We start from the raw sequence: 25,739 nt of genomic DNA on the forward strand, positions 1-25,739 counted from the left end.
GATAGAAAGTAGAATGGTGGCTTCCAGGGCCTGGGAGAAGGCGGGGGAAACAAGACCTGTTTAATAGGTGTGGAGATTTAGTTTTATTGTAGAGTTTTATTATTGCACAATAATATGAATATATTTAACACCGATTTCTACCTTTAAAAATAGTTAAGATGATACATTTTATGATGTGTTTTATCACAATTAAAAAACAAAAATTTAGAAATGTCTATTCTCTGGACTCAGACCTCTGGATTCAGTAGGTCTGGCGGCAGTGGGAGTGCGGTCTAAGAGTGTGCCTGTTTACTGAATTCCCCCCAGGTGATAGAGATGCTGTTGGTCTAGGGATCACATTTTGAAAACCACTGTCTGATCCAAATAAAAACAGAAAATTCATTTTGGGGGACAATGAAATAATCATCACGGGATTAAATAATTAACAGTGAGATAATAAAGCCAAAAATAAGAGCATACAGTTTTTTCTTTATAATGAATTGTACTTGCAAGAAAGAGCAGAATACGTAAAAATGCTCATATGCTGGGACTGTCAGCAGCAGAAAACTCCTAGAAAAGCATCTGCTTTTCTGACTAATTGCTACATATCCACCACCCACTGAACGCCTTGGATCCAGATATAAAAGGAAATTCATTATCTATAGGTTTTAAAATAAAATCATTGAATACTTTATGTGAGTTATAGCTATACTAATATTTTCTTCAAATCTCCAGATCATTGGAAAAACGACACTCTATTAACACCTATTAAGATGCCCACTGCGTTTCTTCAAACAGTCCCTTTCAATGGTCCTGGTCACATCAATCACCCCCTGACAGACTCTGGCCGCCTCCGGCTGCCCATTAGGTATGAAAACCACAGAGACTGCATCTCTTATCTGACCAGAGACACATGGGATCATTAGAGGATAGAGAAAGATGACAAGGAATATAAAATGTGAGGCATTTCAATGATACGGTGCCCACAAGAGTAGCTAACAGAATATTTACAAAGTGATAAATTATTATTCTGGTGGTGACACCACACCTCAGAACAGTGATACCATACAGACTGGTTAGAAGCCAGAGTGTAAAACCTGCAGACTCGCTGGCTGCCACTGAAGCCTGAGCCTTGGGTGACCCAGCCCTTCAGCTGCTTCTCTGACCTCCCCTACCAGCACTCTTCCCTCACTTACCGACCACCCCACTACCCCGCAAAGGTGACCACACTGGGTCTAATGCTTGTCCCATAACAAGGGCAGGCAGGACCCCACCTCCGGGTCTTCCCCTCTCTCCCGTATAGATCCCTCTGCCAGGAATAAATTCCCTTTCCATAGATACACATGACAAAGGATCACTTCACTGAGTGCCTGCTTCAACGCCAGGGAGAAGTGCCCCCAGTCTATACAGAATGCTCCCAGCCCTCCCCTATGCACACACCCCCACATCATCCACACACACCAACCCTGAGCACCACCATCTACCCCGCACGCTGCATTTCCCATTTGGCCTACGGCACAAGACACTGGTTCTAAGACACAGAAGTTCACAGATAAGAGGGGTAAACAAAGCCCCTCTATGGGTGAGGATGGCCCACAAGTCAGTTCCTTCCCACTATTAGGACCATCACTTATAATTAAGGAAGGACCTCTTCAAGTGGGGGGAGGGGGGAGATAAATTAGGAATCTGGGGTGAGCAGATATACATTACTATATATAAAACAGATCAACAACAGGACCTGTACTGCACAGCACAGGGAACCACACTCAATATTTTGTAACAACCTGTAAGGGAGAAGAATCTAAAAAAGAGTGTGTGTGTGTGTAAGGGAGTGTGTGTGTATAAACTGAACCACTTTGCTGTGCATCTGAAACTATCTGTAAGGGAGAAGAATCTAAAAAAGAGTGTGTGTGTGTGTGTGTGTGTGTGTGTAAGGGAGTGTGTGTGTGTAAGGGAGTGTGTGTGTGTAAACTGAACCACTTTGCTGTGCATCTGAAACTATCTGTAAGGGAGAAGAATCTAAAAAAGAGTGTGTGTGTGTGTGTGTGTGTGTGTGTGTGTGTAAAGGAGTATGTGTGTGTAAACTGAACCACTTTGCTGTGCATCTGAAACTATCTCTAAGGGAGAAGAATCTAAAAAAGAATGTGTGTGTGTGTGTCTAAGGGAGTGTGTGTGTAAACTGAACCACTCTGCTGTGCCTCTGAAACTATCTGTAAGGGAGAATCTAAAAAATGTGTGTGTGTTTGTGTGTGTGTAAGGTCCGTCTAGTCAAGGCTACGGTTTTTCCAGTGGTCATGTATGGATGTGAGAGTTGGACTGTGAAGAAAGCTGAGCACTGAAGAATTGATGCTTTTGAACTGTGGTGTTGGAGAAGACTCTTGAGAGTCCCTTGGACTGCAAGGAGATCCAACCAGTCCATTCTGAAGGAGATCAGCCCTGGGATTTCTTTGGAAGGAATGATGCTAAAGCTGAAACTCCAGTACTTTGGCCATCTCATTCGAGGAGTTGACTCATTGGAAAAGACTCTGATGCTGGGAGGGATTGGGGGCAGGAGAAGGGGACGACAGAGGATGAGATGGCTGGATGGCATCACCGACTCGATGCACATGAGTCTGAGTGAACTCCAGGAGTTGGTGATGGACAGGGAGGCCTGGCGTGCTGTGATTCATGGGGTCGCAAAGAGTCGGACACGACTAAGCAACTGAACTGAACTGAAGGGAGAAGAATCTAAAAAAGAATTTGTGTGTGTGTGTGTGTGTGTAAACTGAACCACTTTGTCGTGCATCTGAAACTAACGCAACAGTATAAATCAATACTTCCAAAAACAAAAAAGAGCACACTTGTGCCCAAGCAACTAGACCCATCTCATCATTCACAGAGTCACAGGGGAGGACAATCTTCCAATCTCACCAGGTCAACAACAACCCAGCCCCCAGCTGCCAACCAGCACATGTGGACAGAAGGGCAGAAAATACAGAGAGGAGAAATCAGGAGAGGTGTCCCTGTCCCCACAGTGACACAGGACACAACCTTGGGCAAACCCATCCCCACCGAGCCTGCTCTACAGCCCTAAGCGGTTTGCTCCTAAAAACAGCACCAGACTCAAGCAGGACTTTAAAGCATTTTAAAAGGGTAAGTGCCCAACAAAAGTCGGGGTTTTTGATAAAATGACTTCCCTCTGAGTAACCGCCAAAAGTGTGGCAGGAATACGACAATGCTGCTGGCACAGTAGGGGTTTTATTGAGGCCCAAGAAATGAGTTCTTAGGTGAGAACAATACAGAGCAGAACCTGAACAGCTTTTCAAAATTTTCAAAACACACACACCAGGGCCTTCCCTGCTGGTCTAATGGTTAAGAATCCATCTTCCAATGCAGGGGACTGAGTTCGATCTCTGGTCAGAGAACTAAGATCCTGCAAGCCGGGGGGCGCTAAGCCCACCTGCAACTAACTACTGAGCCCATGCATCACAACCAGAGAGAAGCCTGCACACCAAAACGAAGAGCACACGCCGCCGCAACCAAGATCTGACGCAGCCAAAACAAACTAAATATTAAACAAGATCAAAGCGGGGGCATCATTTACCAACATTACAGAAATAAAAAAGATTTAAAACACACACACACACACACACACACACACACACAATAACACTGATGGGCCCACTGGACTCTGGTCACCAAAGGACAGGCAGAAACTGCTTGTAAATTCACAGGGTGACTTTGATCACCAGTTAGTTACCCTCTCTCTCCCCTCTCCCATCAATCCCATTCCCTCTTGAGATTCATGGGCCTAAAAGAACAAGATGATGGATTAAAGAGTCTGAGTTCTCAATCAGCCTCTTAACTAACTTGCTGTGTGATTTTCAGAAAATTACTCAACCTCTCTGTGATTCAGGTGCTGTCTCAGGAGATGACAGTACACTACCCCATTCTACTGGACAGAAACTCTTCTAAGAACGTTGGAAGGTGTCGCCTCAGTGATGTCTTGCATAATACTATATAAGAAAAGTCTTATGGAAGGTCTGTGCACAGAGGCAGAACTTTCCTAAAGGCATTTGTTATCAATTCTCTATTTGCTTCTTGGGAAAAACATTTCCTTTGCTGGTGCGATGCTGTGGGTATTTTTACCACTTACCCTCCCTAAACAGTCTGTGATCTTCTCCAAACCCACGCTTCTGAACCCTGCTGCTCGGTGAAACCACCAGGGAGCTTGCAAGTTTCCAAAGCACCTGCCCCACCCTTGGAGATTCTGACTAGGCTGGGGCCTGGGGCTCCCAGGTGGTTCCAGCTGGCAGCCGCGGCTGTAAACACACCAGGTGAGGAGCGCACCTGTGGAGGGAGCGTGGGCTTGCTCCGTGCCAGGCACTCTTCCCACCGTGGGATCTGGGCACCTATCACTACCCTCACCCGAAAGGTGGAAATAAAAACAGTTGCACTTCCTTGGGTTGTTGTGAAGATTAAAAATGAACATGCCACACACACAAAGCACTTAGCACAGCCCTGAGCATCCTATAAGTGCTGAATAAATATTACTTGCTATTGTTATAATCACTTTTGGGGGGAAAAAAAAATGAAAGTGTTAGTCGCTCGGTTGTGTCTGACTCTGAGACCCTGCGGACTGTAGCCTGCCAGGTTCCCCTGTTCCTGGGATTCTCCAGGCAAGAATACTGGAGCGGGTTGCCATTTCCTGCTCCAGGGGATCTTCCCAACCCAGGGATCGAAACCAGGTATCCTGTATTGTAGGCAGATTCTTTACCATCTGAGCAACCAGGGAAGATTAACGGATCTTTAAAAGAGACAAGGGCCCCAGTCTCTGACCCTCAGAAGGCACAGGAGGGCGCTCTGCCCCAGAAACTGGCTGACCCAGAGGGCTTGTCCTCCTGCCCCCACCGCACCAGGGCTGCTCATCAGCACAGGCAGCAAGGAGACCTCACGCTCCTCTGAGGGCAGGTGTGGGCCCATCACAGCCTGTGGGCAGCTCCCCTTCACCACCACCACCAGGCACATGCACAAGTTCTCAAGTGCTTTCTGGAGAATCTCAGTGTCCAGAAAGAAGGTGAAGAGCAACTAAAAATAACTCACTTGGCCATATAATAAATGCCAAGTCTTCTCCCAAGAGCTTCAACATCTCAGTGAGGTGTCCCCTCACTCTACGATGCAGGTTCTTTAGTGACCTTCACTTCACAGGTGAGCAAACTGAGGCTCAGAGCAGGTAAGGCAGAGATTAGCCCCGGGCACAACACTAACTTCTATCTTATCACAGTCCAGCAGCTGAAGCAGCAGCTCTGGCTAAGACTATTCGGCATTCAGGGAAGCAGAAAAATGGTTCTTTCTGTATATTTTTTCCCAACTACGTGGAAATCTTCTGGTCACCACCACCATGATCTCTCTTTAACAACTGGAAATGGCAATATTACCTATACACACCTCTGGATCGGATGAATGCAAGAAAATGAAAAAGAGGGTAGGGTGGTAGGTAAAATGACGTGATCATGAAGAACAGAAGAGGTTCTGTCCAGCATGTGGTAAAGTGGGAGGCTCGGTTTTCTCACTGGAGGTTTTCATCAGTACAACTGGTGTAAATAAATGCGTGTTTCCCAATAATTATGCAGAATACAACTGCATCCTTTCAGCCAGGAAAGTTAGGCCAAGGTCCACACCTAACTCCTGTCTCCTCCCCTCCCTGCCTCCAGCTGTGAGAAGAATCACAATCTTAATTCCCTTGAGTCCACAGCCTTAGGAAGCCTGTGGCTGGCAGCCAGCCCAATGGAACTATGTGAGCAAAACAACCAACTGAACCGAAGCCTGGGGGCCCTGGTGGCAAGGACCCCAGAGGGCCAGCCAGAGCTCAGGCTGGCATCAGCCTGGCCTGGCTATGGTAGATCACATTGTTAGAAATCACGGGCATGCCACCAAAATTAAAATTCAACTACCAAGTAATTACTCCAGAGCAAGTAGCTTTAATTTACCAAAGTGGCAAACTGCAATTATTGCTCAAAATGACATCCTTTCCTGTATGACAACATTTAATACTCTCTGAAAAAAAATTCCTTAATTGCATGCATAATTTTAAATTACTGTAATTTGTTCAAGATTCTGTGAAAAATCACCCCCACCTTTTTTTGAAAGACAAAAGAAACAGAAGGATAATAGAAAGTCTTAAAGTTCTGTGACTAAGTTATACAATTTGGGGGGATAATGTTAGATGTAGACTACACTGGAATTTTATAAAACAAAGTAAAGATGAATAACTTTTAAAATTGAAAATATGTTAAAGAGGAAAGTTTATAATCCCAGGCGGGTCAAGCTCATTACACTATTACATGGTACCTTTTAATTTATTGTCTTAAAAACTCATATTCAACAGAGTATAACGTTTCCCATTTACTTTTCTCCATATTAAAATAACTTTTGTGCCCATAATTCATTAAAACAGTGAAAACAGATACTTCCATTTTAATTTTTCTTTCTTTGTTCCTTGCCATCATTACAGAATTTTACTAATTATGGAGAAGCCAAAAGATATACTTTCAGCTGAAATAAGAGATGAAACTATTACAATAAACTCAGTTCCAGTTTCTATAACAAGTAAAACAAAAACTCGAAACACAATTTCTTCATCACGTGAAATATGTCCTTGGCACATTCTCTTTTTTCAGAGTAACTCTATCTAGAAAGGAAGTGCTCCTTTTGACTAGAAGCAGCAGCTTAGAGCTGCTGCTAAGTCACTTCAGTCGTGTCCAACTCTGTGCGACCCCATAGACAGCAGCCCACCAGGCTCCCCTGTCCCTGGGACTCTCCAGGCAAGAACACTGGAGTGGGTTGCCATTTCCTTCTCCAATGCATGAAGGTGAAAGGTGAAAGTGAAGTCGCTCAGTCCTGTCCGACTGTGAGCGACCCCATGGACTATAGCCTACCGGGCTCCTCCGTCCATGGGATTTTCCAGGCAAGAGTACTGGAGTGGGGTGCCATTGCCTTCTCCGAGCTTAGAGCTAGTGCTCCTTAATTACAAAAGCGGCTTCCCTGTCTTCACCCCATGAAACTTGCACATGGCTTCAGTCAGGACACAACCCTCAAGTCTACCACTCTGCAGAGCGCAGGTTGGACACAGGGGTTTCTGGGAGCAGTTCTCCAGGGCTGCTCTGCTTCCAGATGCCCTGTCCAGGGGTGAGCCCAGCCGAAATCCAATAGGCCCTCTGCCTCTCAAGACTGGAGCCCTAACAGCACTGAGTCCACCTACACTTTTGCATTTGTAAAGACCTTGTCTGAATCCACCAGGGGGGTGGTGGCCTTTCTCTAACCAATACCCAAGCTCTGTACTGGGCGGTAGGCCTGTGGGCGAGCCGCTCCAGGGTCAGAGCCCTGCTGGGTCCTTCCTGACACCCAGGCTCCTTTGTTACACTCTCCACTTCTAAAGACCAGCAAGGAGGGATGTCATGTACCCCCACGGGACCAAAGCCAATAGTAATTTAGTTTATTTCAAAGTTTCTAAGACAGTAGATCTGAAGTTTTCACTGTAAGAAAAAATTTATAACCACATGTGGTGATATTTGTTAACGAGACCTTTTGTGCTATAAAAACAAGTATCACATCATTAGGCTGTTCATCTAAAATCTACATCAACTATACTTCCGTTGAAAAAAGAGAGAAAAAAAAAATAAGGAAATACAGCCTGCTCTCTGTATTAGTAGGTTCTGTATCTGTGAATTCAACCAACCACAGATTAAAACTATTTGAAAATAAAACTTTCCATAAAGTTGCAAAAAAGCAAAACTTGAATTTGCTGTGTGCAACTCTTTATATAGTCTTTGTATTATATTAGATATTAGAAGCACTCTAGAGATGATCTAAAGTATATGGGAGGATATGCGTAGGTTATATTCAAATACTGTGCCCTTATATATGGGACTTGAGCATCCTTGGATTGAGGTGTCTGTGGAAGGACCTGGAATGAATCCAAGGGACTATTATACATCAGGAAAGCAGGGAAGGGAGAAGAGGGGGCAGTGCTCTGCAAGGCCTCGATCCCCAGACACACGTCCAAGGTGGGGTGCTGAGGGTGGGACATGTTGACAATAGGGGAGAAGAGACATAGAGGTTCCCCCGGGCCTGGAGAGGGTGTGGGGACAAGACTCTTCCATGGCACCATCTCAGGGGCATGTGGGTTCAATGAACCAAAGTGAGGAGAAGAAAAAGATTCTTGGAAAATTCTAGGGATACCCTTGACCACCTGGTGACAATGTTAGGCCATCCTTGGGCTACTAACAAGAGAACAGGTATGACTTTTCATAGCAGTGACTGAAGGGGAGAACCTGGCTACCTGGGAAACGATGTCAGAGCTTTTGAAGGCAGCCAACACATCAGGGCCTGGGGCTCAAAGGCCTGGAGTCTAGCAGCTACATCAAGCAGGTAAGAAATATAAATGTGAAGACAATTACAATCTCATCTTACTTTGCACTGGGGAAGATGGTTATAAACAGCTATAATGTTAAGTCAGGAGTTCCCACACGCCATGGGAGTTAACCCCTCTTTGCTGCCTTAAGCAGAAACTTGGCCTCTGTGTGCTTTAGATTCTTAGACTGCATTAACGGAGGAGGGAAAAATCTACTCTGAAAAGCTCAGCAAAATACTGTGAAATATTAGCCACTGATGGGGAGTGAGGAAGCCCTTGGTTCAGCAGCAGGCAGACCCTGATATACTTTCCGAGGTCATAAATACATGTGTGTACAAATCTTTAATAAAGTTTTCCTCTTTAAAGTGACCAACCCTTTGCCTCTCATCAGGGCTTAATTTCCTAAGAACCGTAAAGAGATAGTCCAGATTAGAAGCTAGGATGCTTTAAAAGTCCATTTTCCCTGGAAATTCCCCTCTGACCTCTGCTTTCCTTTGTGAACTGTTTCCCTTATCTCATCTACTCTGAAACAGTCACCATGAGCTCACATAGCAGCTCCTGACCACCCACATCTTGCTGCCTCAGCAAAAGCCAGACTTGTGGAAGAGAACCGGCAATGGAGCAGTCACGTCCATGTGCTTCACACCCAGAAAACCGCCTCTTTAGAAGCATCCCAGCCTCCTTTGCCCACAACCCAGGGCAGGGGAGAGCAGGACCATTGATGCAACAGTGGTCAGGCGGGGACTCTGGCTCCCTGGGCAGAGGGCAGCTCACCTTCACATTGGGGGTGTAGAGATTCCTGAGAGAGGCCAGGGCCGCGGACAGCCCCTCGGTGCTGTACCCGATCCACAGGGCCTGGAGGTGGCTTGAAGAGATTCCTGTCTTCTTGCTGAGGCCCTGGGAAAAAACAGCAGCAAATCAGCTTTAACATCTCCTCTCCCACATGCAGCATGGGTCTGAAGCGGGTGAACGTCCCCACTGAACACGAGGCAAAGGCTGTGTGCCCAGAAAAAGGCTCGGACCTGTAAGCATTCCCGTCCTAAAACCAAGGGTCAAGGAACCAGCCTGCCTTTGCTACAGTAACTGTCTGCCTGGCGGAAAGGATGGCAGTTGAGGGAAAAGTTTCTCTTTATAGAGGTTCTCTAATCAATTAAAGGAAGAATAAATGTTAGAATATCACCATTTATAGTCCTTAACGAAGGAAGAGGCCAGTCATGGCTGATGGCCTCCCACCAAGCGCACGAGGTGTTCTGACCCCAGAAACCTCATACAGACTCACAGAGCATTTTAACTCTCCAGGCAGACCTCAAAGATACTGCAGGTTTGGTTCCAGACCACAGCAACAACATGAGTCATGCAATTTTTCTGGTTTCCTGGTGCACTTGAAAGCTTTATGTTTACATGATACTGTAGTCTATTCAGTGTGCAATAGCACTGTCTAAAAAAATGTATTAATACATACCTTAATTGTAAAATATTTTATTGCTAAAAAATGCCAACCAACATCTGAGACTTCAATAAGTTGTACTAGTAACATCAAAGATTGCCAATCACAGAACACCATAAGCAGTAACAAAGCAGAAGTCTGAAATATTGCAAGAATTTTCCAAAATATGACACAGAGACATGAAGTAAGCAAATGCTATTGGAAAAATGGTGCCAAAAGTCTAGTTCAATGCAGGGGTGGCACAAACCTTCAATTTGTAAGAAAAAATACAATTATTTGCAAAGCACAATAAAGCAAAAATGCAGCATAACAGGTTTACCTGTATAAAGTAATTATGATATGCAGGGGGAGTGGTAAGGGAGGAATCAAACCTGAACCTGATTAAACTGCTCAAAATAACTACCAAAGAATAAAAAATCCAGAGGAAAAAGGAACAAGTTAAACTAGGCCACAAGAAACAAGCACACCATCAGAAAATCCAGGTGGTAGGAAACTGCAGAGGTCACATAACTTAGCCTCTTCCATAACTATTTAACAAGGAAACAAAGGGGAATGAATGAAGTGGAAACTTGATTTAGAGGGTGGAAATGTGAGAACAATGGTTACTTTCAGGCAGGGGCCGTGTCTGGAATGGGGCTCACAAAGTTGTCTCCAGGACCAAAACCTCAATGCGGCACCAATGAAACCCTCCCTCCAGCGGTGTGGGGCTCACCTTGAAAATGTGTGCCTTCAGGATGTGATGGCCAAGCTCCATGGTCTGCTGGCGGTTCAGCTTGCCCTCCTGTCGCGAGAACATGAACGCCAGCAGAGCGTGCCCGTTCCTAGGACGAGAAACACAAAGGCTGGTAACCAAAGACCCCAGTGCACCTCCCTGCAGGCCCTTGGGGTGAACATCACCAAACGACCCCTGAACTCTCCTGCTGGTGTCTCAGCATCACCGTATGAGATGGGTGGAAAGCTGCTTTTTCACAGAGGATACCAATGTTGTTTACTCCTTACGTCATCTTCTCGGGACTCCCCTATCTCTGTGGAGTGACTCAGAGAGAAGCCCCAGGACAGGGCAAGTCTTTGTGGAACCACCCACTCTGTGTTCATCGGCCATCACTCTCATTTAAGTCTTTCACAAAAACACAAACTCCACGAGACTAAGGGTCTTGTCTAAGTCACAGCTTGGTCACAATACCTAGCAAATGCCCAAGACTCAGTAAGAACCCAAATATGCATTTCTTGGATGGATGGACAGATGAAGGACAGATATGTGCAAATGGACAGATGGAGCAGAACCATACTGGACCTGACCCTAGGCCTCCTGTCAGTACAATCACCACTGAGGGCAGACCTGGGCCAAAGGACAAGACCTTACCATGGGAGGGAAAGCAAAACCAGGCTGCACGCAGAAATAGCTCATAATCAGAAAACAACTAGCATTTTAGGCTCGAAAGGAACACAGCTCCTTGTAGGGGTAAGAAAGCTAAGCTGTGTAAATGTGTTTGCCATGTCTGGGCACAGGGCGGACATCAACTGGCGCCACCAATTAATCCCCTACCAGCCCTCTCATGAAGAAGCCACTTATCCACTTTCCCCTCCATGTCTGTAGAACTTATTCCGTCTCCCATGGACTCCATGCCTTCCTCTAGGCCAGTCTGGAAAACATGCTAAGGGCTGCTTACTCCAGCAGCAGTGACTGCTGCACGAGGTGAATCATTTTCATTTCTATTAACCTGACACCTGTGAAATTTTGTTCTGCTGAGAAAAGGCAGCTAGTTGTAGAGAAAAAGATAAACACTGTGAAAAAGAAAAGCATTCTTCTAAATGTGTTTCCTAGTCGTTGCTGATCTAGAGGATTAAAAGCATGCATCACTTAAATCATATTTATCTATCCAGATGCTTGCCTGTTTCTCAATTATACATCATGTTACAGATGAGGAAACCAGGGCAGGTGGAAACCACAGGACTCTTTTTCATCCTACAGGAGAAGGTGTGACACGTAACCACCCACTGCCGCTGAGTCTCCCACTTACTGTCTTGTAAGGGTCTGGAGCACGTGCCCTGTGCTCCCTTGCACACACCACCTCCCAGACCTCACGCTTCGGCTCCCCTTCTCACAGGAGCACCTCCCCTGCCCCCAGGGAAACCCCTCTCTGCCGTCTCCCAGTGCGCCATGCCCTCCCTGGCCGACATCAATGGGCTAGTCCCACATGACTCTGATCAGGGCCAGTCTCCCCACCACCGGCTCAGCCACCCTCAGTCTCCCAGTCTGCTAGCTCTGTGGCCATGCCAGCTGCAACCACCACAAAACCTGCTAAGTACTGTGGTTGGCTGGCCCTGGTGGGTGATGACCACCCACCCTTCAGTGGTTGGGCCAAAGGTGTCCGGTGCACTCAGCTAAGCGTGTGGCTTCCCACCTCTCTGAGGAAACAATTCACCACACAGTCATTGGGTACCCGAGCTCCTCTACACTGAATATACCTTTACATCCTTCCTTCCTAAGATCACATGCCTCCTTCCAAGTCTACCCACACTTACTGTCCATTTCCCAAAGCTTACACATATCCAGCCTTTTATCACGTGCCAGATGCAGAAAAAGTAACTAAGTTATTTTATTAACCTGTTTGACCCTGTGAATCATGAAGTATCATGATTCCAAACTGGTGTGCTTGGGGGAAACAGAGGCCTGTACAGGAAATGATGGGCCCAAACAGGTGATGACGACTGAGTAGAGCGTGACCACAGTCTACGTAATAAGAGCCCCTGTGCTCTTCCTCAGCATAACCTGACTTATCCAATCATTTGTGCATTAACATCCCCCTAGAACCAGCACCTTGTTTGATACTGGGGATCTCATGGGGAACAACGTGAGGTCCTTGCCCTGAGGAGCTCTCAGCAGCTGGACTGGAGACCCGTAAACAAGACAAAATCAAGCTAGAATCGTGCCGTGAATGGATGCTGCAGAGGCAAAGAGGAGACTCGCTGACCCCATTCCCTCGAGTTTCCAATTTCTCTCCCTTCACGGATTGTGTTTCCATGAACATGCTGTCTCAAGGATGCTTTCAACAACATCCCAATCCCTTGTGTTGTTTAAAACATAAACCAAAACTTTTCCCCACCCTCAACCCCAAACCTCTCCACCCTTTTACTTTCCATGCCAGGATGCTGGCTCTCCTCTTTCACTCCTCACAACCCAATGGAAGGAATCTCCTGAAGATCTAGGACCCTCCTCCTGCAACGAAAAGCCAATGGCTTCCTCTGAACCCTCAGCTCCCTTCACTTCTCAGCAGCACCTACTTCCTTCCCCTCCTTCCCAGAAATCCTTCTCCCTGTCCCAGAAGTCCAGCATTCCCTCTCCCCCAACCGCACTTCCTCACCATGTCCCACCATTGCCTCTCCATCAACGATGCCAGATCTTTAACTCCAACCTCTCTTCCAATTGTTAGACCCCACCTGCTTTGGAACCCCACCACCAACCCCATGAGCTCACACTGCTAAACTCCAAAGCAGCTCCTGCCTAACAAAGCGAGCTCCGTGCCTCTGCCTCTCTGATCTGCCCTAAGAGCAATGCCATCCCTCGTTTCTGAAGCATAACACCTCAGAGTCATCCATACACAGCACCTCCTTCTGCTCAACTCTGCCTGTAGGCCAAGCCAGGCCCACCTACCTCATGCTAGCAAGGCTGCTCTCCACTTCACTATCTTCCTGTAAAATGGTCTGACTTGGCTAAATATATCATAGAACATCTGTCACCTAGTTTTTACTGACTGGCTAAATAACCTGGGAGTTAGTTTATTGTCCCAAAGCACTTTCAAAAGACAATCAACTCTTAGCCCAGTGTCACCTAAGAAAACACCCTATTTACAACATAAAAGAGCAGCTAGACCAAGATAGTCAACGGTAAGTCAATATTCATGGAAGAAACATATACGTTACCATATGTAAAATAGATAACCAGTGGGAATTTACTGTGAGACACAGAAAGCTCAAATCAGGTGCTCTGCGACAACCTAGAGGGGTGGGGTGGGGTGGGAGGTGGGAGGGAGGTTCCAGAGGGAAGGGACATATGTATACCTAGGGCTGATTCATGTTGATGTATGGCAGAAATAAACACAATATTGTAAAGCAATTATCCTCCAGTTAAAACAATAAATTAAAAATATATTCATGGGAGAAAGGGAGTATGTGGCTCACAAGTGCTTATTCATTTCATTTCCGGGCCTTAGCATTGGATTAAACGGCCAGGGCAGCCCAAAGGAGACAGCTGAGAAGCTTATCAGACCTCTTACACAGGGCCGGGAGCAATTCTGAATCAGAGAAGGCAGGAGCAATGATGCTGGAAGTGAACCCACCCTTATCGAAGAACATTTGCGCTTCAAATTCCTCAGTCTCTCACCCTGACTAACACCACGCTGCAGGGTGGGCAGGCTTCCCTCCTACCTCCTCCCCTGGACAGTGGGGAGAGCTGTGTCCTGGCCCAGCTCTGCTACAAAGCCTCAGTGGACCTCTGACTCCTCGGATGCAGCCGCCCCACCGCAAATGAGGCACCTGAACTCTGAACCCGATTCCTCCCAACCCCAAACCCCAATTTGCTATCCCTGCAGGACACAAGTGCAAAATGAGGTGGCTGGAAGTGATGGCTGCGTTCCCCTCTGGGGCCACAGATGCCTCAGATCCCCAGGACGAGACACCACAAGCTCAAGAGGTGGCAGAAAGGCACTGAGAGGCAGTGTGCAGATTCCCCACCCCGCAAAGGAACAGAGCCATGAACAGGCTTGAGGGAAGCCAGCTGTTCCCTGCAGCTGGTCCCACACTCTCCTGCACGTGTCCCTGAGAGAGGGGACTGGGACCTAGAAGAGAATCACAAAGAAACACTGCCCGGGCACCACCAGCCTCTCCTTCATCCAGATATACTAAGGAGTCCTACATTACTAGCAATTAAAGGAAGGAAGCTTTCACATGGAACTCTACTCAATGCGATGTGGCAGCCTGAATGGGAGGGAGGTTTGGGGAGAATGGATACATGTATATATAAGGCTGGGTCCCTCCACTGTTCACCTGAAATGACCACAACACTGTTAATTGGTTATGTGCTCAGTCGTGTTTGACTCTTTATGACTCCACAGACTACAGCCCGCCAGGCTCCTCTGTCCATGGAATTCTCCAGGCAAGAATACTGGAGTGAGTTGATTCCCTTCTCCAGGGGATCTTCCCAATCCAGGGATTGAACCCATGTCTCCTGCATTGGCAGGCAGATTCTTTACCAATAGTGCCACCTGGGAAGCTGGTTAACTGACTATACCCCAATACAAAATAAAAAGTTTGGAAAAAAACAAGTTTTTGTTTGAGGGCTTCCCTGGTGGTTCAGGCAGTAAAGAATCTGCCTGCAACTCAGGAGACCCAGGTTCAATCCCTGTGTCGGGAAGATCCCCTGGAGAAGGGATTGGCAACCCACTCCAGTAGTCTTGCCTGGAGAATCCCATGGACAGAGAAGCCTGGCGGGCTACGGTCCATATGGTCACAAAGAGCTGGACAGGACTGAGCGACTTGCACTGTATCATTCATGCTGTATTGTCTTTCTGCAAAAGAACATGAATCGTGTTTGTGATCCCTTCGCCAGCCAGGCATCAGGCTTCCTGCACAGAGCTGCTGGGTAAGCGGCCTGTCATACCTGGGTTCACACAGGAAGGCTGTGTTCTCGCCATCTGCTCTCCACACGAGCCACTCCCTGAAGGATGGGTGGCAGAACATGCGGGTTTTGTCTCGACGCTTGATGAGGAAGCAGGAGAGGGCATCCATCCTCTGCTGGAAGTCCTCCCAGCCCTGCTCCCCTTGGACGTGGCCGGCGTTGATCGCCTGAAAGATCTGCTCATCCGTCATGGGGTGGAGGGACGCCAGGGCCACATTTAAAATGGGAAGTGCTCTCTCAAAAGCAGACTGGGTCATGAACTTCATGTTGCACTGCAGCAGGTAGAGCTCAGACAGAGACACAGGCACCACCTTGTAGCTGGCACTCTTGATGACCAGGTGTCCCCTTTGGAAGAGGTCCAAGGTGAGCTTGAGGTACAGGTAGGAGCCAAGGCTCCGCAGAACCAAGTGGCTGCTCACTTTGCCGATGAGGGCAGCATCAGCCTTGCCGTTCAGGGAGATGTTGCTGAGGATGTCCTGGCTGCTGTGGACCCTGTGCTGGACGTAGGCGTGCAGGTCGCTGTGGATGTCCTTATTGTCTGGAAAGTCATCCAAGGACAGCTTGACAAATGGCAGCTCGCTGACAATTTCCTGCAAAGGAACAGGGCCCCACAGTGTCACTCCACGGAGATTTCTTTTTCATGTCAGCTGCACTTCAAACCAGATCCCCGAATTTTCTTTCAAGGAGGATTTTCATGGATTACAGGGACTCATTGTTTTATCTTAAAACATGTAATAGGATAAATTGAAGATAAAAAGCTTATGTGAAAGAAATGCCTGATGCAAGATTAAATCAGAAAAGGCTTTCCTGAGGCCCTTATCTGAGGATGCAGAGCCAAGTGAGATGGAAGAGCCTTGAGCTGACAGTGACAACCTGGCTGCACCAGCAATGGGGCACTGAGACCCCAGGTGACCTGATATACCCATAATCTTTACACTGTGCAACTGGTGATTCAACAAGCACAGACACCCACCACCACTGTGCATCTAAGGCCATGGCCAAACACTGGGATCAGAGGCATTCTTCACTGTGCGTCAAGATTCCCAGCCAGGGCATCTGAAACCGCCCCCAGGCTGGGCCCCGCAGACTGCTGTAATGAAGCTGTCAGACGTGCATACAGCCCACTATTTTTTTGTTGTTGTTAGTTTTTTTTTTTTTTTCTTTTGTAAACTTTTAAATTGAAGTGTGACATACAGAGGTGCACAAATCCTAATTTCATTGTGTCATTCACTTTCGCAAAGCCCAATACACCTGTGGGACCAGCCGGGAGACACAGAGTATTACCAGCTCCAGACACCCCGTCCCTTTGCCATCCCACAGGGTAAGCACCTGTGGGATGACACTTAACAGTAGAGGTGAATTTTGTCTTTTTTTTTGTTTAAACGTCCCACCATCATTTCTGTAGCATGTCCTCACTGAATGTGACAGCTGTAGGAGGCAGGCTGAGGACTGTCACCCCACAATGATGCTAACTGAGCCTCTGAAAACTCAACACAGCTCGAATGTAGAGCACAGGATTCCTGCTCCCGTGCTGCTGACTGCCACACTCTGCTCACTGTGAAAAGTGACTGAAAAGTGTATGATCAGAGGTCTATAAAAACAAACGCAAGTGCAAATGAGGTCCAATTCTACTTTTAAAGGGGAAAAGAAGGACCCAAATGCTATTTTTAAATAAATATCATCCAAAAAGGGAAAAAAATAAAAATCCATGTCTTGCATCATTACTAAAAATGGATAGGGGTAGATGTAAGGAGTCAATGGTTGTTAAGATGTAATTACAGAGTTCAAATGAGGGGACAGCTGAGGAATAGAAAAACACATACACTCTTCATTTTGCTGCAAGTGTTATCTCACGTTTAAGTTTTAGGAAAAACTGGACCTTTTTTTCAGAATTGGCTTTAAAAATCTTCCTCCTTTATCTCTCCCTTATCTCTTCATTGAAAAAAAGAAAAAAATTCACTGCAAACCCATACAAATAACTACCAGCAAGAATAACTTGAAATCCTAGTAGGCTTATTGGCCAGGCACCTAAAACAGCCCCGCAAACTGCGTTGCGAAGAACTGGGGCGAGACACTTCCGTTTTGGAAGCACCAATGTAGCTTAATGAAAGTAGGGAACTTACCTGACACCTTGACCAATGTGCCTTGAGGGTAAAAAGGTTAGAGCTTTGCCTGTTTAGGGCCCTGTACACTAATATTTCAAAGTTCTAATACACTTTTCAATTCAGCAGCTAAATGATTTACAACAGTTTAGGTTGTTAATGTTAACCTAAAATTATAATGATAAAAATTTCAAAATTGGGGCATAAGGTCTTGGAAAGAGATTTGAGAATTCTTTTTTTACCTGGAAATTGGCTCTTACAGTCACAATCAACTTCAACCAAGCAGGGAATTTAGAAATAATCTTGGTAATAAAGGAAGAAAGCGTATCTCCATAATCAGGTTTATGAAACTCAGCTTCATTTAAGCCATCTATCAAAATAATGTATTCTTCTTCAGGAATTTTCTGCTCTAAAAGATAAAATGATTTTTTTAATTAAGAAATTCTACATTTCTATAAGACAGCACCACCCAGTGTATTTTAATGCACAATTTAAAGTGTTTGGGAAAACTAAAAAGGTTTACATATGGCAGAATAAGTGGTTTTCACAGAAGCATATTTTCTATTAAATTTGTAATGAAAACCGGAGTGCAGAGCCAAAAGAAGATCAATTCCCACCAAACAGTTTTCAGAAACATTCGGCATCACACGCATTAGCAGGATCTCACCCACGTGCATGATTACAGTTAGCTCTTCAAGAACTCCTGTCACTGGAGTGAGTGACAGCAAAGACAGCCAGCACACACTGAGATCAAACCTGCAAAAGACTCTAGGTCCTGCCCCGCCCCCGCCCCACAGAGCTCCCCTGATGGACTCTGGGAGGGCAAGCTGACCCTGGAAGGTCAGAGCATCCCACCGAAGGCACACAGCCAGTGGAGGCGAGAACTCTGCTACACAGAAACCTCCAAGCCTGCACCTAGCTTTCTATTCACTGGTGCCAGCTTCCTGCCCGGCGATGAGGAGCAGTGATGGCCCATCTGCTTCACTCCCCTCTCCCTGGCATCAAACGGCAGAACTGCTATGGAGACAGGTAGACTAGCTCAAAAGGTAAGGAGCAAGGGGCAGGAAGGATGAATAGACAAAGGCTCAGAATATCACTAATGTCCCTACTGAGATGGTCAAGGGCAAAAAAACCCAAATGGCCACCTCAAGAAATGACTTTAGCTTCAACTGAACAGTGAAAGTGTGTCCGTTCGGTTATGTCCGACTCTTTGTGACCCCTTGGACTGTAGCCCACCAGGCTCCTCTGTCCATGGGATTCTCCAGGCAAGAGTACTTGAGTGGGTTGCCATTCCCTTCTCCAGGAGATCTTCCCAACCCAGGGATTGAACCCAGGTCTTCTGCACTGCAAGCAGATTTAGGGTCTGAGCCACCAGGGAACAGAGGCCCCTGGAAAAACATGCTGGCAAGTTTCCCAAACAATCAACGTGCTCCCAATGTACTCCCTTGCTACTGAGGAGTGCAAAATATGCAGACAGCAGTTTCTAGGGAGCAAGTCATCTAAATAACCTCTGGTTACAAATTAGCTACTTTGGAAATGTTCAACTGGGGAGCTAATGCTTATTGGAGGTATTCTATTTTTAAGGACACTATTTGGAGGGGGACAAGGTGGGGCCCTGGACAGAGGATTCTGAGGAAGGGGAGGAGACATGCACCCCTACATCCTCCCTGTGCCCACTTCGCTCCCTCCCCCAGGGCCTAGCAGACGCCCACCCCCATTCTGAGGACCATCCCAGGGAGGGGGAGGACATGGCTGGCCGCTGGGAGGTACCGTTTCTCAGGCTTGTGAGTGGCTCCAGCACGCCCCGCTTGAAGGCGGCCACCGGGTCCTGCACACAGGACCTGAGGCTCAGCATGCTCTGGAGCTGGGGCTCCCTTATCAGCAGGTCCCGGTAGGCGGCCAGCTGGTGGGAGCGGCAGAGCAGGGCCGCGATGCTGTGCACGAACTCGGGCACCAGGCACGTGTAGGTGTTGTCGGCCTGGCAGTAGTGGTAGGCCACGACCTGCGGGGAAGCAGAGCCGTCAGCATCGCCTGTCCTCTCCACACGGCTCCTTCCACGCTCTCCAACAGGATGCAGTGCTCCCATTCTCTAACAAGACGCGTTCCTTCTATTCCCCAGGACTGAGTCACCATTTAGCTTAATGGACTCAGTCATTCCTCCACTTTGGAAGAATGCTAAAATTTGCTGAATTCTAGGCAGACTTTAAGTTGTAGCCACAAGTCTGTCATGACTGCCCCTAAGATCACCACAAGTTACTCCCTCTGTGTTGAATATAAAAGAATAAAAGTTATTCAGGAAATGGAAAGTCTACTCTGGCTTACAACAATTTCGAGCCGTCTGGACAGTCTTGATATCCACTAGAACCATAGTCAGTACATGTCTGTTTTCAAATAGAGCAGCATCTCCTTGGGAAACTCATTTCCAGCATCCAAAAAGCAGATAAAATTGGTGGCAATGAAAGCCAGGCTGTCAAGTCACTGCTGCTTCCTCTTGGTGGCAAGAGGGCAAGGCAGCCCGGCTCAGGCCCTCAGCCTCCTCCCCACACTTCCAGCAACACCATGGAGAAGTTCAACAGCAGCACTGTTTGAAGGATCAACAGCAGACACTACCAAAATCCTGCCTATCATGTGAAGGGACACACAGGAGAAGGGAGGCTCCTGCCCAAGCGCTGAGAGGATCCTTTTTGTTGGGATGGATTTGAAGTGGCAGCAGGCTATTCATTAGAGAGACCCCCAAGGAAAGTGCCAGATGTGGCTCTGTCTTGAAAGTGGGGGGCATACTGCAGACAAATGAAAAATATGTGACTTTCCCAATGAGGATGAATGGAGGAATGTAAGCACAAGCTGGTGCTGGTGGTGGTGGTGGTTTAGTCGCTAAGTCGTGTCTGACTCTCTTGCTACCCTATGGATGATAGCCCACAAGGCGCCTCTGTCCATGAGACTTCCCAGGCAAGAATACTGAAGTGGGTTGCCATTTCCTTTCTCCAGGGGATGTTTCTGATCCAGGGATCGAACTGCATTGGCAGGTGTCTCCTGCATTGGCTGGAGGGTTCGTTACCACTGAGCCACCAGGGAAACCCTAAGTACAAGGTAAGGAAGGTGAAAAAGGTCAAAACACATTCATGTGAAGTGCCCTATGTTTTTCAGAAGGGTCTGTGTCACTGCTGTCCCACTCAGGCCTACAAGCCCTGCAGAGGCAGGACAAGAACCACTGGCTATGGATCAGAGCTGAGGGCAGCAGACACACAGGTTAATGCCCTGCCAGGGTGATAGTCAGTCAATGGAAGATCTCGGGTCTGATTCCAGGTCTATAGACTCTCACAAAGCAGGTGGCAAGACAGGTGTGGCCAATTTGGAACCCACGTGACTTCTGTTTTTGATTACATCTATCATGGACACTGGAGAAGGAAATGGCAACTCACTCTAGTATTCTTGCTTGGAGTATACAGTGGGCTACAGTCCACGGGGTCGCAAAGAGTCGGACATGACTGAATCGACTGAATACGCATCATGCACACTCAGAGGGAAGAGACCTGCTCTTCCATTCTCAACTGGACAGAGCTTAGAAGCAACGCACGGGGACCTGTGAGCTTGTGCAAACTACCAGTGAGCCAGCACCACAGTCCACCTAGCATGGTGTTTGATAATAGGAAGTCTGGCAATCCAAGAGTGGGGCATGAAATCAATTTGGAGCCATAAAGTCTTTTTTTTTTTTTTTAATTTAATACAGTGAACTTTATAGATGTAAGAATAAGTATATGTTTTTGCTTCAGTTGTGTGTGTGATGATGTGTGTGAACACCAGATGTTTAGTATCACATGTATTTCTTATTGTGGGTCCCAAACTGGTTTTAAAAGCCACTGTCACAGGGTGGCTGTGAAGTCTGCACCATATCCCTCATCTCAGATCACCCGTTCATGGCCAGAGGACTGCCCCAAATCAGTGGTCAGGGTGTTGGGACTGTCCAGGCTGGGTGAGGAATAGCCTTCAACGGGAAAGCAGAAGCAAGGAGCAGGATCTGGGGCTGCGGAACATCCGTTTCAGTTCCCCTGCACCAACCTCACCCGAGGGGCTCCTCACAGATGCTTCTCACCACTGTCCACCTGTGGTGGTTCTCCAGCATCACCAGCTCATGCCCCTTCTGCCCTGGGAGACCCAAGTGGCTCACGAGGAATGGGAGTGGTAAGTGCTGCTGTGCAGGAGGGCAGCTTATGAACCTGTGCTGGTTGTTGAGCAGATTGAAAATTTCAGAAGGACCCTGATGATCAGGTCCTAGGAAGGGAAAGTCAGCCAAGTCTCTTTACAACATCACAAGAAACCTCTGACAGAAAGACACTTGAAACCAAGGGCCCTAGCAAGAGAGTACAGGTGGGGAAGGAGGCCTGGGGCATGGTAAAGGCTCCCAACCTCCTGCTTTTATACCAAATGAAAAATGAAGGAGGGCATATGCTTACAAGAGTGAGTTTGTGGTGAGTGCAATGATATCTATGACGGCTTTGAGGAACTCTTTCAATTCATCATTTAAGATGAATAAAAGTCCACCGCCAGTGTCCTAAGATATTAATTTTCATGAGTACCTTTTATTTGAAGTACTCCATCACAATTTTATCAAAAGCTGTATTTTTAAGTTAAGCAACTCTTGTCTCCATGTTAAGATCCCTTTTTAAATTCATTTCTCAAAAGCCACACTAGCAAATCTCTCTCTCTGGGAGGCTCCCATAGGACAGGAGCAGGTTACCTTAGAAGCCAGGTATTTCACGGAATCCTCTCGTGGTCTCTGGTTCTCAGGATCAGATCCAGACACTGGGGGGGATTTAGCCGCACCAGAACCACTTGTAGAAGAAGTTGGTGAAAGCAGTGGAGTGAAAGGAACATCCTGGGAGGAATCTGAAGCTGCAGTGAAGAGACCAGTTTCATTATTTACAAGGATAGTGTGGGATGCTGAACATACTTCTTGGTTGGACCTGGAGAGTATTTTAACAGCTAATGAGTGAACATGGTACCAAATGCAAAGGCCCAAATGGGAATACAGGCTCCCTCTCAGCCCTGTCTCCCACTACCCAGGTGCCCTCCCAGGAGAACCGCTGTTCCTGGCTTCATTATTTTTGGTTAAAAAAAAAAAAAATCTTTCCTGGCTCCCTCTTCCTGTTCACCCTGTTAGAAACACTTTGTTTTATTACACATAAAATAAGCTGTGGGTTGTCAAATTTGCCACTCCTTCCCAGTTGAAGTTAGTTTTTATAATTTTGTTAAGTCCAGCATAGAAGACAAAGGCTGTGAAAAACAGGATCCAAAAGAATTCTGCACAGACTCCTTCTGGCTTCTTCTGCTAGAAGACTGATCCTGAATTTTAGGACCCTGAATTCCTCAGAGCACCTGATCAGGCCTCACTGCCCACATCAGGAGGGTGACGGGCCTGCCAGCTGGGAGAATGCGAGGGAGGGCCGGCCTCACCCCAGGTCACACCTACAGAAGACTGTGAAAGACAGAGAATTCTCCAGCACGTGGTCACAAACCTGACACAGCAGCTGGAACATGAGGAAAACGGGAAATTTACGTCTATCCAAACAGCAATTCCCTCCACCTTTCTTATGTTCATGCAATAAACGGGACCAGCAGTTAAACACAGACATACTTTTCGTTGATGAGCTGGGGCTGTTGGAAGCGATCTGCCTCATGCGGCTTCCATGGCAGCTCAGTGCCACCAACTTAGAAATGATAGCCGTCTTCCCAAAGCCCACGTTTCCAACAACCACCGCGCCTCTGTTTTCTGTCAGTTCTGTGTTCCTCAAGTTTTCTTCTATCTGGTGAAAGAGCCAATCCCTTCCCACAAACACAGAGTCTGTGGTTATGCTTGGTACTTCAAACAATAATGGTTTCAACAAAATGTCTTGTGGCTTGTAGGGAGCAAATCGTGCTTAGGGGAAAAAAAAATCATTATTTTAGAAGAATGTCATAATTTTATACACTAAAAAACTCAGTTTATCGTTGCTTGTATGATTTTACAATACAAGGGATCTATCTGCAAGTATTTCCAGCATGGTTCTTATAATACTTCCTGCTGCTGCTGCTGCTGCTGCTAAGTCACTTCAGTCATGTCTGACTCTGTGTGACCCCATAGACGGCAGCCCACCAGGCTCCCCCGTCCCTGGGATTCTCCAGGCAAGAACACTGGAGTGGGTTGCCATTTCCTTCTCCAATGCATGAAAGTGAAAAGTGAAAGTGAAGTTGCTCAGTCGTGTCCGACTCTTCACGACCCCATGGGCTGCAGCCCACCAGGCTCCTCTATCCATGGGATTTTCCAGCCAAGAGTGCTGGAGTGGGATGCCTTCGCCTTCTCCGATAATACTTCCTAATACCTCATTTATCATACCTTATTGGTCATACAAAGGGTCCTATTAACATGACTCTAGCCCTTTCATACTTCTAAGTTATTCACATGACTCAAGATAGATACACAGAGGATTAGAGAAAGTGATGAAGGGGCCAGATAATGTCTCATCAGTTTATCTGAAATAGTACCTAAGACCTGTTTCTTCCACTTCTGTAGGAAAAAACAGAAATGCATTTCCCCTGAAGACAGTGTCCCAGCTCTTATCGGGGTGTGGTGATACTTTGACCCTTATTGTGAGGTTTTTGGCCATTCAACTGTGCACTTCAGCCAGAAGCAGGAGGTGGCCCCCAGAGCCTAAGGAACTGGAACAAAGCTGATTCTTTGTTGGTGACCAAAAACTATAGTGAGTCATGACCCTTCACTTCAAAATAACATATTGAAGAATAATTTTTCAACTCCAGAAGCAAGTTAATTACATAACGTAAGGAAGAGGCTCCAAAAGTCTTAAGGATGACTTCCTAGCACACCTTAGAGATACAAACTTCTTGCACACATACACTTCATATCATGTTTTAAAAACAGCTGGCTTGAATGCTGGTTACCACAGACTTTCCATGTTTAGCGAATGAGCTCATCACAGCCATAATCACAGCAGATGCAAAGATAAATAAATACCTTTAACTTCCTGTGCCCTACCTCCAGCTGTATTGTGCCACGGTAACCTAATTGATGTCCGAAGGGGAGCATTTCTCTGTCCGTCCAAATAACTCAGGTCTTCCAATTTGGTTGAGCTCGTTGCTGCAATATTAAACCGAAGTTTAGTCTCTTCAAAGTTGAGTTTAATATCATACCCAAACTACAAAAAATTATAAATTACAAAGCCATTCACTTCAGGCTTTCAACAAAATTTACTTCAGACTGACTTTGGTTTGGTTTGCCCGCCCCCATTTATTTTTCTGTCAGTGTTGTTAATTAAGAAGTGGACAAAACCAAGAGCTCCTCATTCTTGAGCCAAAGTCATGTTGATACAGTTGCCAGAATCTCCATTACTCCAGGAAAGAGACAGACCTCACCAGAAATTTTTAGAAGAAACCTGAATCAAGTGAAACTCAGTAATGCTTCAGTACTGACTGCAAACACACAGCACAGTGACTTTTCATCTCTGCAGCTCGAGAGAGTCTTACGCTGTCACTAGAATTCCAGCTCTGCTAACTAGGTGAGCACATTCTGCCTGGACAATTCCCCAGGGCTCAGAACCCTAAAAGTCAGCTCTTGGCAGTAAAAGTAACCAAGTGGACTTTATCAGAAAGCTCCAAATTTTTATGTATACATTATAGATTATATATTATACTATATTATGTTTATGTATTTTTTCACTTCTAAAAATAAGTAATCACATTTTCCTCTGATCAAATAAGTAAGAGTCACAGCACACAGTTACATGTTAAAAAAGTTTTACAGATCTAGTCAAGCACATATAAGGTGAATTATAAAAATAATCGGTACAAAACAATTTTGTTACATCTTAGCAAATTTTTAAAGCAAATACACAGTTCATGTTTCCATCTTAAAAAAGGAACCTTCTCCTATTTATATATTCTAGGTCACAATGAAAAAAATCTACATAAAATCAAACCCAATCTGGTTTGGGGGTTAAGGAGCCCATTATAAAAATAATGACGATCCTAGACATATGATTATCTTACAGAGATACAGACATCACTTGAGGGGGAACAATGAAGGAGAGGGAGTTCCTATTTCCAGGGCTAAAGCTTCTAAGAGTGGTGAGATCATCAGTGTGACAGAAT

At 46.3% G+C, this 25,739-nt stretch overlaps 1 protein-coding gene across 5 annotated transcripts in view; it reads right to left on the bottom strand.

Moving 5' to 3' along the window:
• The window catches only part of TANC1 (tetratricopeptide repeat, ankyrin repeat and coiled-coil containing 1), a 252,319-nt gene that overhangs the window by 32,706 nt on the left and 193,874 nt on the right, over positions 1 to 25,739 (bottom strand). For 3 of the 5 annotated variants that reach the window (XM_010802056.4, XM_010802058.4, XM_002685349.6), the window contains 8 exons: positions 24,607 to 24,729; positions 23,233 to 23,514; positions 22,336 to 22,490; positions 19,368 to 19,599; positions 17,840 to 18,006; positions 15,478 to 16,085; positions 10,531 to 10,639; positions 9,146 to 9,268 (listed from right to left, as the gene is read on the bottom strand). In XM_010802056.4, coding sequence (XP_010800358.1) covers positions 9,146 to 9,268; positions 10,531 to 10,639; positions 15,478 to 16,085; positions 17,840 to 18,006; positions 19,368 to 19,599; positions 22,336 to 22,490; positions 23,233 to 23,514; positions 24,607 to 24,729 — 1,799 coding nt within the window. The remainder of the gene's footprint in view (positions 1 to 9,145; positions 9,269 to 10,530; positions 10,640 to 15,477; positions 16,086 to 17,839; positions 18,007 to 19,367; positions 19,600 to 22,335; positions 22,491 to 23,232; positions 23,515 to 24,606; positions 24,730 to 25,739) is intronic. The other 2 variants (XM_010802057.4, XM_005202511.5) reach the window with 1 other exon arrangement.

The sequence above is a fragment of the Bos taurus genome, chromosome 2 (assembly GCF_002263795.3).
Source record: "Bos taurus isolate L1 Dominette 01449 registration number 42190680 breed Hereford chromosome 2, ARS-UCD2.0, whole genome shotgun sequence".
Lineage (NCBI taxonomy): Eukaryota > Metazoa > Chordata > Mammalia > Artiodactyla > Bovidae > Bos > Bos taurus.